General features: G+C 31.6%; 2 protein-coding genes across 3 annotated transcripts; one reads left to right on the top strand and one right to left on the bottom strand.

The window, feature by feature from the left end:
• Positions 1 to 2,743: 2,743 nt before the first annotated feature.
• LOC112456828 (serine/threonine-protein kinase PAK mbt) lies at positions 2,744 to 11,460 on the bottom strand. 2 transcript variants are annotated; one of them, XM_025019585.1, is made up of 7 exons: positions 11,393 to 11,460; positions 7,837 to 8,209; positions 7,022 to 7,412; positions 6,313 to 6,723; positions 5,504 to 6,036; positions 4,942 to 5,095; positions 2,744 to 4,833 (listed from the first exon to the last, which is right to left on the bottom strand). In XM_025019585.1, the coding sequence occupies exons 2-7, from the start codon at positions 8,202 to 8,204 to the stop codon at positions 4,672 to 4,674; spliced, it is 2,019 nt and encodes a 672-aa protein (XP_024875353.1). In that variant the 5' UTR covers positions 8,205 to 8,209; positions 11,393 to 11,460; the 3' UTR covers positions 2,744 to 4,671. The 2 variants fall into 2 exon arrangements, with proteins under 2 accessions (XP_024875353.1, XP_024875352.1); XM_025019584.1 differs by lacking the exon at positions 11,393 to 11,460 and adding an exon at positions 8,524 to 8,748.
• Positions 9,645 to 13,483, top strand: LOC112456829 (odorant receptor Or2-like). The gene is made up of 7 exons (XM_025019586.1): positions 9,645 to 10,094; positions 10,332 to 10,601; positions 11,130 to 11,601; positions 11,869 to 11,968; positions 12,605 to 12,724; positions 13,045 to 13,200; positions 13,346 to 13,483. Exons 1-7 carry the CDS (start codon positions 9,977 to 9,979, stop codon positions 13,397 to 13,399), a joined length of 1,290 nt encoding a protein of 429 aa, XP_024875354.1. The 5' UTR covers positions 9,645 to 9,976; the 3' UTR covers positions 13,400 to 13,483.
• Positions 13,484 to 14,049: the final 566 nt, after the last annotated feature.

Below are 14,049 nucleotides of genomic sequence, written 5' to 3'. Positions count from 1 at the left end.
TGCGACGGGAGAAGAAGGAGGAGTCCTGACGTCCTGAGAGGAGGAGGAGGTCTTGGAGAGACATCGGGCACCGGCGGAGCAACCTTGGGGTAAGCATCATATCTCTTATCTGTATAAAATTCATATATAATTCGTTTATATTTATTTAAATTGTTTTACCTCGATAAATTAGACGTAATTAAAGAAAGAGAAATTATTAAAAATTTTACTCTAGTAAAGATCTTTTTCGGTAAATAACTAATTATTGCTAAATATTTCATTAAAAGACGAATTAGAGACGCGTAAAAATTTTATCTTTTGAAATGATTATTTTGAGCATTTTTTTAAATTGAATCTTATGTTTGTATGTTACAGTATCATCGTAGCTACGTGGCTGCATAACTCCGTCCGTTGCGCATCGAGTTAGGTAAGTCAAAAAAATTCTTGAAAATGGATGTAGGTACTGGCGCTAATGTACAGAGGCTTCCGACGATTCCACGAAAAAGACTAGGATGGCCTCTCTCAGGCTTCTCTCTAGCATAACAAAAATGTACCTATAAAAATAATAACAAAATCAATAACTAAAATAATAACTAAAAAAATATTTATAATATAAGTGCGTAATTTTAATATTTATAAATTAATTTTTCTCGCGCAAATAACACTTTAGGAATTAATACAATGTATTAAAAATTTTCCAAAGGCACGTGAGAGATAATTATATTAAAAATATTGAAGTTTATAAAAATTCGTGCGAGTTTTTGTAAATAGATTCTTTATTATGTAATAAATGTACAACATATGTAAAATAATCCTGCACTTATACGCAATCAATTTTTGGACACTACACACAATAGCTTCAGTTTGCCAACATGTTTGTTTAGTCAGATCACGCTACAAAAAATTCGAATTTTTATTAGATATAGTATACAGAAAAAATTTTAATCCATAATGTAATGTAAGATGTGATAGATTTTCTAAAATAACTTCCTTATAACGTTATAATTACTTAAATATATGGCGAGTATGGTCGGACAGATCTGTTTGACACGTTGATTGCAGATAATAAGTTGTTTTAAACATATCTTCAAAAAAAGCTGTTGACTATCATTTAGCTGCACTTGAATCTATGGGTAGATTTGGTATATCACGCATTTCTTTCAATAAATAGTACGTAATAATTTCAATTAATTGCCGAAAAAATTGCATGGTTGAAAATACGATATCAACAGTCCGATGCACAAATATTAAATATAATAATAATGTTTTTTAATCGTGTGTAAATTAAACTGCAATAGAAGTTGTAAGACTTAATTCCAAACGACAAAGACAAAATTCCAAGTTAAATTATGCAATAATCTCGATTGTACAAAAAATATATATAATACGATGACAGAATATACATCTTAAATAAAACATGTACACAATAAGTACATGTTTTATTACAAAAAAGAATAATGATTTCGCCTTCGGCCATTTCACAACATTCCTGATCTCTTTTTCATTTTTTCATACATTAATGATATACCTAAAAGCATAGTAAATTCCTTATCAAAATTAGGCATTTTTGTAAATATTTTCATATATATATATGGATCTACATACAACATATTTCACACTTATTAGATTATTGATATTAAAATGATATAACGTAACCCTGTTCAAATAGTATTGGTTTAAACAATAATCTAATTATGTGCAACTCTTTAGTTGCACAGTTAATTCATCAATGTAGCGCTATGCAATAAAATGTATGTTTAATCCAGTATAATGTAAATTAATTTTGGAGATATTTCCACTAATTCGTTTAATGTCCCTTACTGCATTTTTATTAATTTTCACTCCTATCATTTAAATATTTATTAGTTTACATAAAGTGAACATTATGATATCGTATAACTATATCATTTGTAATAAAATATCACATATCTTTCACTAAGAATACCATTTTATCAACTGTGACAATCTGTTACAAAATAATGTAAATATATCTATATAATTTCAAATTTTCAAAAAATTATTAGGAATAAAATACTATTTATATATATCATCTGTGTAATATTTATCTATATTGTATATTTATGAAGGCAATATCAATTCATGTTTTAGTTATAACTCACATATGGTTTTTTTTACGTTTCTTCTTTGTAAATGTTATATTATACAAAGAATATGCCCGGAAAGTAATGCAACATGCTTATTCTCCCAATTGATTCTTATTAGACAAAAATAATACCTTATGATAATAATAATAATAACTTTATTACAAACATACAAATTTGATATTTTACAAGACCGACAAGTATACAAAAGTAAGAAAAATATGTGTATGAGACATCAGCAATACTGCTGTTGCGATAATCGACCGTAATAAAGTAAAAAAAAGGAGAGAAATATAAAACAAAAAGGAGAGAAATGTAATAAACAAAAATTTATAAAGATCATAGAATAAACTATGAAAAGTGAGATATAATAAATTGAGCGATTGCTGAAATTAGAGAAGATCTAACATTTAAAAAAACAACGAGTTAAAATAGTTAACCACAGTATAACAGAATATGCCACTGAATTTTATAGATTGATTGTAATGCATAAAAGTACGTTCTAGTAACAAATATTTAGAATGGTGCTGAAATGAAATTTAGAGTTTGCGTGAAGAACATAGTGCAGTCCAAAATATACTACTGTTTACTGAAAATTTATAGATTACATAACTATAGATTATTTAATCTAATTGTAATGTATATATGAACTATAGATTTTCAGTACTGTCAATTGATATTATTTCGCAACGCATCAAGAACAAACAAGTTATTTTTTGGTCATTCAGTAAGATCGTCTAATAATAATAATGTCTAAGCAAAGCACGCCAGTAATGTATTGAACTGCATATCTGTTTCACAATTGCATGCCTCTTTTACACAGAATTTAACAATTAAGTTAATTATGAATTTGTAATTGAATTGAACTTAGTCTATATAAATTAGAGTAAATTAAGTAAGGAAATAGAAATCACTTTAATCCTGAGGGAAACAATAAAGATACTAATACTACGATTACTCTACTATTACTACCCTATTACTATTACATACTATTAACACTACAACTATTACTACTAATAAATTGCGAATGAAAAAAAGATTTGTTACATTACTTTCTGGACATTCTTTGCAATACTGCCAAGTTATTTCAATATTAATTTCAGTTAATAATCAAATATATATCCCAGTCTTTAAAGCTCTAAAGATGATCAAAAGTTAACCCTTTTTAGCAAAATAAAAATACAATATTACAAAAGTTCACAGTTGAGGTGTATCTTTGACAATATATGGTCAAAAAGGTGTGTATATATATATATATATATATATATGATACTTTTATTTAGAAAAAATAAAATTAAGTATACTGATTAAGTCACTTTAAATATGGCTTTTAATAAATTTAGCAAGACAGTAATAGTGAAAAAATATTGCATGGTTGGAACATTTTATACAAATAAGTAATAATGGGGATTCAAATTTCTTGCTTGAAAACTTTGAATCAATTTGATTACGTACAGATTCGAATTATTTTGAATATTATTTAAAAAAGAAAGTCTAGAAAGACTTCCTTTAGAAGTATTCAAATATCAAAATTAATATTTGATATTAAATTCAAATATCGAAATTAATATACAATAATAATTGAATTGTATTTACATGAACTTTTTTGCTCATTTTGATGAATAGAATACACCTCTGAAATAGCGGCCCACATTTATGTTACACCCTGTATAGATCTGCGTTTGGAATAATATGAAGCAGTTTTAGGTTTTCGTCATATTCAAAGTAATTCAATATGCCTAAAACCCATTACTGCTAATAAATAGTGCTTTATAATGACAAGTTAATCGTTGCGATAGTGTTAATCATAAAGGCACTTGAGTGAAAATGCATTTTGCAAATATCTCAAAATTAGAGAATTATCTGTTATAACATTGTTAACAATGTTTGATCTTACTATCGCGAATCAAACATCGGCAGTGCCAATAGTTGAGGAATGTTTGATATATTATATCATTTTTCATAAATGCAGACTTGTCAAGTTACTAAAATAATACATATAAAACAATACTCTGGAATGTAGTAAACTATTTTCAAAATAATACTTACAAGTTCAGGCCCGATTGGAATGTAAAGTTCAAACAACAATTGATAATGATCATGAGATTTGAAGACTTTCCTATTTAATATTTTCTAAAATATAGTTATAAATTCATATATTACATACGTATATTAGGCACGACCGAAAGAATTCATTTATGTGTATTAGAACTTGAAATTTTATGCAGAAATCTAAAAATCTGCGAATAATAGAATAATATTATTGTCTTTAGTTTCAGAAAATGATGTCAGTTTTATAATTAAAGAATTCTGAAGCGTCAATATTATACGGTATTAAACATTGATACGTGTGAATTTTATCGAATATTATCATCTCTCAATCGGTCGTGTCTATCGCAAAAAAGAAAAAAAAATATTTAAATTCTCTGTATAAGAGTCCAGACGGCGGAACTCCTCAAATAATTCATAAACTGCCAAAAGCTGCCTTTAGCGAATAAGTAGCTTAACACGACATTGTCGAGGATATGATTATTCTGGTAATGAAATATCTGCCTTGACTAACGTTCTAGCTTACAAAGGTGTAACCTCGTCAACAATTTGTATGTCTGGCGCCTCTCATTAACGGAATCAAGATACTAGGACTTTGAGCCTGCCTAAGGAATGGGTGTTGCAATAATTCAGCTGCCGTTGCCCGTTGCGCTGGATCACGCACGAGCATTCGCTCAAGGAAACCTTGAAGGCGTGGACTAACCTGAAAATAAAGAACATACGTTACTCATTTTCTGAATTTAGAACTTACAATTGTCTACTGACATGATGAGTTTGTGTTAAAATTAATTTAAAAAATGATTGATCTTACTTTATGAAAATTCTTTAGTTTTGGTGGTGGCATATCCCTGATGCGTCTCATAGCTTGTAGAGGTGGCTCATTGAAAAATGGTGGCTCACCGTCGATCATTTCAATGATCATTATTCCTAACGACCAGATATCCACTTCAGGTCCATATGGCAACCTATAATTAAAGATAAAACAATAGTTTTAGTTACCAGCCAAATATATGCCTTCTGGCAGTTTATGAATTATTTGAGGAGTTCCTCCGTCTGGACTCTTATACAGAGAATTTAAATATTTTTTTTCTTTTTTTTTGCGATAGACACGACCGTATTTGCCAAAAAATTGAAATAATCGCGATATTTAAAGTCACCATCTCAATAAAAGTCTAAAATATCTTGTATTCTAAAGTTTTTAAAGAAAAATGCAAGAAAATTTTAAAAATATATAAACAGAAAAATATACATTTCTCAGGTACTTCGTGTACTACTCTTACTGCATTTGTAATTTATTTTTCTCTATAACAATGTAAATAATAAAACTTGAAATTTGTATTACTTTATAAGAAACAGATAACAGTATAAAATACCTTGAAATAACTTCGGGACTCATCCAGTATGGGGTTCCTACGAGAGACTTTCGCTTTGGTAATTCTTGAGAGACTTGAGCACAGAAACCAAAATCTGACAGTTTTACTCTGCCGTCGGCCGTAAGTAATATTGAATCAGACTTAATATCCCTGTGTATAACACCTTGTGAATGTAAATACGCCAGTGGCTTGAGACATTGAGAACATACTGTAGCTATCTGACTTTCGTCCATTCTTGAGTGTGTTACGATATCAGTTAGTGCACCTCCCTCTAGATACTCCATAACTACCCATAATTCATCGTCTACCAAAAAACTATTATACATCTCGACTATATTTGGATGATGGTAGTCCCTCATGATAACGACTTCGTTAAAAAGTAATTCGCGTCTTTGTTGTTTCCTTAAATCCATTTTCTTGACTGCAACTTGACGGTTTGTACTCTTATCCGTAGCTATGCATACAGTTCCTGTACTGCCTTCGCCAATCTTCAGGAAATTCTCCAAATTTTCTCTTGGATCGCCTTGACTCACCTAAAGATAAATGCACATGCAGGATACGTAAACATCACGTCATAAAAATTATTTTTAAATAAGTTCTAGACTGCAAAACTTGTTTATTCCATTTCACTTTTAACTCAGTATAGCAATAATAAAAGAATTTAATTATAACCGTTCATATCTCATTTACAAAATAGACTTAAGAAAATAAGAATATTTGCTTTGAAGATAACATTTTTTGAATAATAATGTTGTGATCAACAATATATAGTGTACTGTGTAATAAATTTAAATATAAATTTTACATACCACCATCTGTAAAGCAGCTCGAAACTGTTCGTGCGTAAGTCTCTGCTCCGTTTGTTTATTGGTATTGTTCGAACTTGCACCAACCGCCAAGTTCCCTGAGGAGACGGCACTTTTCATGTTTTGGTTTTGATCTGGAGTAGAACTGGTCCCTGATACTGCGGACGGGATGCTCGGCTTTGACAAATTATGCATCGATTGGGAAGTTTCTATCGGTTTCTTCAAATGCGATTGGAGGTTGGATGGATTTTCAGACATGTATGCCTGAGAATATTTATTAATATTATGTGAACTCAATTGACTCAGAGGTCGTTGCGAAGCTATTGAACCCACTGGCGAAATTTTTGGCTGTAACTTGTGTAACAAGACATTTTGGCCAACTTGATGTTCCCTCGACGCCTCCATAGTTGAACCCTATAAATCAAATAATATTACTGCACAATTGTTATTTATTCTTTAAGAATATATTCGGCCTTTTTAAAAATATAACAGAAGCTTTAATATTTCAACTTTTACATTTTGATAGGGTACAATATGTTTAAATTGTTCTTTTGCATACATTAAACTAGAAGATTCAATTTAACGTATGTAATTTTGTTAGGGTAATAAGGCGCAAAATTATAATTATATCATAAATTAATTAAAATGGCAAGATTATAAATGCTGCAAATATTTTTAAACTATGTAGTTATTAAAGTCTTAATATTATTACCTGTACATTGCCATTATATTGGCCTGATGTCATAGCCATTTGCGAATTTAGTCTGTGAAATTCCGTATCGAGGAGTTGCGGGTTATTTGGATTTTGTACTGGAGCTTGTGAATTTACAATAGGACTTAAGTTTTGGAAATTTAAGGATAAGTTTGGTACATTTGATCCCGAGTGAGTTAAATTTGGCGAGGATTGCATATTAGGATTGAGATTTTGAAGATTTGGAATCATGTTCTGCATGCTGGAATTTAGTCCACTGCCAACGCTCGGGGAATTTTGTCTTAGTTTATCGATGTAGTTATGCGGCTTGCCAAAGTTTGTAAAGCCCTGATTAACGTTCGAAGGTATCTCTTGACCTTCGGGGACGGATGGCGGAAGATTGCTGTTATGCCTACAAAATAAAAGAAAAAATCATTCCTGCCATTAATCTTATTAAAATGTTTCGAGATAATGCGAGAATATCTATGACTAACTTAATTTGCTTAATTTATTTGTATCAATTATATAGATATGTTCGTTTACAGTGTGTCAGTCTTTGTCAACAAAAATTCTATTATATTTATTAAACAATATATGTACTTTTAAATCATTTTATATTTCAAACAACTTATATGTTTCATGCAATACTGTGAGTGTAGGTATGAGAGGGTCTATCCTGACAAACTTGCATAGCGCATAAACATAAGCATAAGAAAATTGATTAGTCCATATACATGTGCATGAGGAAATACACCAATCCATTTCCTTATGTGTATGCTTATGCACCTATGCAAGTTTGTCTGGATAGACCCTTAGGCAAAGCTAGATCGCAATACCTGTAATCTCTCCTGAGTCGTGGTGGACTCGAGGAACGTAGAGAATTGGAACGGGCAACTGTACTGATCTTAGGCAGGCCATTCTCTACAGTTCGGTCAGTAGCGAGCGGTCTACTTATCCTAGGATCATTGTGGCCTCTCACGATGGTCTTCAAGTCAAGGATCTCGGTAGGTGTGATCTCGCTTGGATCGACTAAGGGCAGTGGTCGGTTGGTCGACTTCAGGATCTGGTTATTCCCAACTATGGAAGCCCATTGCAGGGGCAGCCCGACGAACTTGCCCTCGCGTTTGTCGAATCCGGTATGCACTCTGTGCTCAAAGTTGGTCGGTGTGGAGATCTGCGGTTTCTTTTTCTTCTTGGTAAACATTGTCCCTGCATTCAAAACAGCGATTATTAGCGATACAGCACGGTAGTTTCACTGGCAATATCATCTAACGTAGCGACTGTCCCATCAAGGATAGAAGCACGCGATTCTGTCAGAGACGGTATCCACTTGTACACGCCTAATCTCCCCACCGCGGTGTAGTCTACGTATCCCGCGTATGTTTTTTTAGAGACCGAAGGTACGGCCTGTTGCCGTTTGCGCTACCGTGACAGAAATTGGGCGCGTACGGGCACGAGAGCGGAGTGAAAATTTGTGAAAAACAACGCGGAGTAAAGGGAAGCCAAGTGACAGCAACGCCTACCGAGCGACGATACGATCTCTGCGACGCGGCTCCGCCGAGGCCCGTCGGCTTGGAATTGACGAAATGCGCGAGGACGCGCTCCTCGGACAGGTCAGGCAGCTCGTGGGGTGAACGCGGCTCACGATGGTGCCGGGAGGCCGGAACATAGGCGATGTCGCGCGTTAAAACACATAAATACGCCATTCATCCGCCTCGACAGGTCGCACTCGCAACACCGGCGCTCCGCGCGGTGAGTATACGAATCTTTCGTGGCATTTAGTTCATGACAATTTGCTGAAACGTGCGTCGCGGCGCACGCGCGCGCAAGGTAAATGCGGTATATGTATGCACATGTATACCTGTCGAGCGAGCGCGAAAACGAAGCCAACGGAGGCCGCGCTGGCCGCGTCGCGACGTGCCGGACGCGAGAGCGGGATAGAATGTGAGAGAAAGTGATTGTGAGAGATCAGAGATGAAGAGATCGCGATCGCGGAAAAGAGGAGTGATCGCGTGGAAATCCATCGATCAAATAACGCGCGATGTTCCAGCTCGGTGAACTTGCGCCGAGCCGAGAGTCGCACACATCTTCGGTTTAACTTGGAGGAATCACGAATCAATTCCTTCCTGCCTTTTTCAACAAATACTGAGGTAACAACTAAAAATAAATAACGAGTAAAGTAATATGTAAAGTATGCATTATAAAAGTTTTTCTTATTGCTTAAATTATAATGTTTCAGTAAAACATGCATGCATTTTAATGAAACATTTTATTTAAAACGCGTATGATTGCGTAGGGTTACAAATAAAATATTTGAATTACAAATAAAACATAATTATTTTTCTTCTATTCAATAAAAGTTATTCGCCAGTGATGAAATAATTCGGTATAGTTAAACGGACTGACTAATTATTTTTCAATAGCAGATAACAATTTAAAAAAATTGTTCCGTGTAAGTATTTTGTAAGAGCAAGAGAGTCACATAACTTACATTCTTTATGAATAATTTTTTACCTTCATTTAGATCTAGAAACGTAAAACTTAATTTTAGTTCTCTACGTTTTTAATAAAAAATTATGAAATTTTTATTTTCAGCAGACTTAAAATATATTGTTTATCAGCACAGAGACAAAGAGATATTTTTGCGTATATTGCTCAGTTGCGACTATCTCTCCTCAAGAATTGTTACGCTGCGATGAAAGAAAGTTTCTCTCAGGATATATCAATAATGCATTAATGCATATCAATTCACGAAAGCGATATTATTTTCTTTTTTTCTCAGTTATCTTTGTTTCGTCAGGCATGCAAAACTTTGAAGTTAATGTCTTCACGGAGCAACTTTCTTTTACCGAACATTGGGGGGTATATTGTAGTGTGTTGATCATGTGAAATATCGTCGCCACTCTTATCGAAAAATGCAATATTTATGACACATCGATTATTCTATAGACTTCATGTTTAGTACATAAATACGTCATGTCACGCGGAGTATGTGCGATGGTTAGTGGGGGGATAAAAATATTTTTTTTTACGGAGGAAAACAGTACGTGGTCGACCTTAGATATGGACGTTATTAGACATTCAGGATACGCAGGTTCGTTATTGTTTCTAATTCTCATTAGGAAACATTTGCTTGATGGTCTTAATTGAAACATTAAAAGAAGAAAAAGTGATATAATTAGTAATCCAAATGCGGTATTGTGTGTGCATATGATAAAAGATATTAATTTTGAAGTATTTTTTCAACTTAAGATATACTATTCCATTATTTCTGAAATCATAGAAATAATTCCGAAACGGTTGATTAACGAGTTTACACTTTGGTAACTAGACTTTGAATGGGCGATAGAATTGAATCGCTATAGCTTGGAATTCATCGGTCTTTGGCCGAAAATGGAAGAAACAGCGCGAGAGAAATTAATAGCTAACATACGAGTATTTCTATTGATAATTATGGTAACCTGTGTCTGCGTAATTCCTTGTATACATTCTCTAATAAGAGTTTGGGGCGATCTGATGTCAATGACGGACAATTTACAGTTCACTTTACCTTTAGTGTCGATGACAATGAAACTCATCATTATGTGGCGCAAAAAAGCTGGTAAATAAATCTTTCTTGTAGTATAAAGTATAAATTTGGCACTAAAAAGTGGATGTTCCTTAAAAATAATATTGAAATATATAAGATACTGTTATAAAATAACATTAAAAGCTTTTAAAAATAGTATTATAAATTCTTAAAAAATCGAGCAATTGCAGTACAACTATTTAAATAAATAAATATAATCCTAACATGCGAATTTATTGCGAAGCTTATGCATATAAGAAGTTAGGTATTTTAAAGTTCTAAAAATAATTTTAAACTGTACGATTTAATGTGTGTTATTATTTCTACTAAATTACTTTAAGACCAATGCACTAGACATTTGATGACGATAATTTTTTAATTACTTTATAGAATTTATAATACTTGCTTTATAATTTTTTGAAAATCCGGTCTATTTTATAACTATTAATTTTTATATATCGTTGAAAAATCATTGTGTTGTTATATTTAATCTGTTATAATTAATCTCTCTCTCTCTCTCTCGTTTTCACTTATTTTTCTCGTTACAATCTATTTTTTAAGCCCTTGCGCCGATCTTGTATATGATCGCTAAAGATTGGCTGAAACTGAACTCCGACGAAGAACGGAAAATTATGATAAGATGCGCGCGGATTCCTCGCATGATCATAATCTGCGGATTCGTCATAATGTTTGGGTCGTTTATCTTATTGTTTATTCTTCCGTGCTTCGGGATCACCGTGCGGTACATAACTAACGTGACCGATCCGGGCAAACCATTGCCCCTGCAGACATATTACTTCTACGACACAGATACGAGTCCGTACTTCGAGCTCACGTTCGCCGCACAATGTGTTACTCTCATGGTATCTGCTATGGGTTACACCGCGATTGACAGTATGTTTGGATTGTTGGTTTTCCATGTCTGCGGTCAATTGGAGAATCTTAAGGGGCGGTTAATGACGAGTTCTGAAAAAAATCCAAATTTTGATCATGTTTTAGCGGACGCTGTAATGGATCATGTACGCCTTATCAGGTTTCGTACATAATACGCATTCACTATTTTGATAAATACTTATTATTTTATATAACAATGCTAATTATTTCTAATAAAGTTATACAGCACAATTAGTAAATATATATCTGTATATATATTTCTAATAGAAAAATTATAATACTTTCGAAACATCTAAATTTACACTTATTATTTCTTAGGCTTAATTAATAGATAGAATTACTATAATACAATTTTTCATTTTGTACAATTTTTGATATTTAATTGAAAATTTTGTTATTATTATAGATGTGTTAGAATCATTGAAAATACATTTACTTTGATGCTTCTTGGATTATTTCTCTACTTCGGTACATTATTTAGTGTATACGGATTTTCCTTAGTTACCGTAAGTTAATAAATAGATTTTTTTTGCAGTCATAATATAAATTTTTTATTTATCAGTTTTGCTAATTTTATTTAATAATCTGACATTATTGTATATTTGAACTACTCTTCGAAGTGTTGAAACTGTAGTGAGAATTACTAATATTCACAAACCCGTCTATAGAACATTTTGATATTCAATATACATATATACCATTATATTAGTTAGATCAAAATGTAATATTAGATATGTATTTAACCCTAGAACACCACGTACACTGGGTGTATCACACTCATGTTTGTTTTAAAGATGCTCGCTGTTTCTACAATATAGTGAAAGTTCGAGAATCGAAGTGATAAGGTAAATAAACTTTTGTTCTTTCCCTATACGATTGTCCATGCTGCGCAACTTCGTCTGCCGTTTAGTAGACTTTAGTATGGCTACACCCAATAGGTAGATGTGCTAAACACGCGGTGTGATGTTCTAGGGTTAATTTCATTTCATTTAATACATTTTAAATATTATCTTAAGATTTAACGTTTAAATTTATTTCACAAATAAGAACATATTTTTTTATATTAGCAGTATTTATATTTATTTATTTATTTGATAGTTTATATTTTTCTAGTACTTTCCTTATATTAATTAATAATTTAGGTTATTACTGATGGACGTCATTTATCTTTTCTAAGACTGTCAAGCCTTGTAACGGTTCTCGTGAATATTTTCGCACATATGTGTTTGTATTGTGTGGTTGGGGAATGTCTAATAACGCAAGTATGTTGTCATTAATAAATCTGTCTTATTAAATTCATACAAATACCTGCCTTGCTGCAAAAATTCGATACATATACTGTAATCTAGTTGAAAAGCAGTTACTATATAAAAATAAATGTCCTAATTTTCACGATTGTCGAGTTTGTTCTGTCTGTGTTTTAAATTGCAATTTTATAATTAAGTACTTGCAAACAGATTAAAGAATTAAAATTATAATTCTGGAAATGTATGTTAAACTGTATATATAATTAATTTTTTAAGATTAATAAGCTTGTACGAGATGTTTTTTCAATATTTAATTAAATTATATTGCATTATAGTGTGAAGGTGTTTATCAAGCTGTATGTGAATATCGTTGGTACGAATTAAAACCGAAGCAAGCCAGAAATCTTATTCTGTTGATGACTCGCGCAAACAAGCCACTTAACGTAACTGTTGGAAATATCTTTCCTCTAACGATGAATTCCTTCTGCAGCGTAAGCAAACACTTAATTATAAGGATGTTTTATTAAAACGTCAGTTATTGTATAAAAAAAACTGCGATTTAATATTTATAATAATTTTTTGAAAAAATATTAAATTGTATAATACAATTTTTATAAAACAGCTTATTTATTTTAGCTACTAAAAACATCAGGCGGTTATATATCGGTTTTGCTTGCACGATGTGATTAATGTGCATCATTGAATTGCATTAATAATATATAATAAACATAATGATAAGAACAATACAAATATCATTATAGACATTGACAAAGTTCTGAGCAGCACATTATTTGTACACGTATATTCATTTCAGATACGTTATAAAAGATTATAATTTAAAGCTTTAATAATTTGGAATGTTCGAATTTATAAAATATTTTATATATTATATTGTATTTTTTTATTTTGCATTTTTTTCTTATAACTGATGAGTTTTGCTCAGCACTACCGATGTGATTGAACCTACAATTAGTAATAACCGTAGTCAATGTATTATTATTTTTCAATATTGGCTCAATAAATTGTACAATTTTTATATTTTTTGTATTTTCTTTGTTGGAGAATGTTCCCTTGCACTAAAATATTTCTTCGTGTTTATTCATCACTTTTATTTATTATTTAATTTTTTATTTTTCATATATTGAGAAAAAACTGCAATCTTTCATATATATGACAAAACTGCAATATTTTCATATATATGACAAGCTGTTGTATATAAAAAATATATTATTTACAAAAAATATAATTTTATCATATTTTTTAAATTTTTATCGAAGTTTATGTATTTAGCTTATATGTATGATGTCAATTCATGACATCTTACACACTTTTTATCGCAT

Source organism: Temnothorax curvispinosus, unplaced genomic scaffold, assembly GCF_003070985.1.
Source record: "Temnothorax curvispinosus isolate PA1 unplaced genomic scaffold, ASM307098v1 QBEX01007238.1, whole genome shotgun sequence".
Taxonomy (NCBI): domain Eukaryota; kingdom Metazoa; phylum Arthropoda; class Insecta; order Hymenoptera; family Formicidae; genus Temnothorax; species Temnothorax curvispinosus.
This window is presented reverse-complemented; position numbering and strand designations above follow the sequence as displayed.

Coding starts and splice junctions, on each gene's coding strand:
- LOC112456828 (XM_025019585.1), bottom strand. CDS start 8,204: ATGTTTACCAAGAAGAAAAAGAAACCGCAGATCTCCACACCGACCAAC. Junction 6,037..6,312: donor GAGCTGCTTTACAGATGGTG/GTATGTAAAATT, acceptor ATTTATCTTTAG/GTGAGTCAAGGCGATCCAAG. Junction 4,834..4,941: donor AACTAAAGAATTTTCATAAA/GTAAGATCAATC, acceptor CTTTATTTTCAG/GTTAGTCCACGCCTTCAAGG.
- LOC112456829 (XM_025019586.1), top strand. CDS start 9,977: ATGTCACGCGGAGTATGTGCGATGGTTAGTGGGGGGATAAAAATATTT. Junction 11,969..12,604: donor ACGGATTTTCCTTAGTTACC/GTAAGTTAATAA, acceptor TTAATAATTTAG/GTTATTACTGATGGACGTCA. Junction 12,725..13,044: donor GGGAATGTCTAATAACGCAA/GTATGTTGTCAT, acceptor ATTGCATTATAG/TGTGAAGGTGTTTATCAAGC.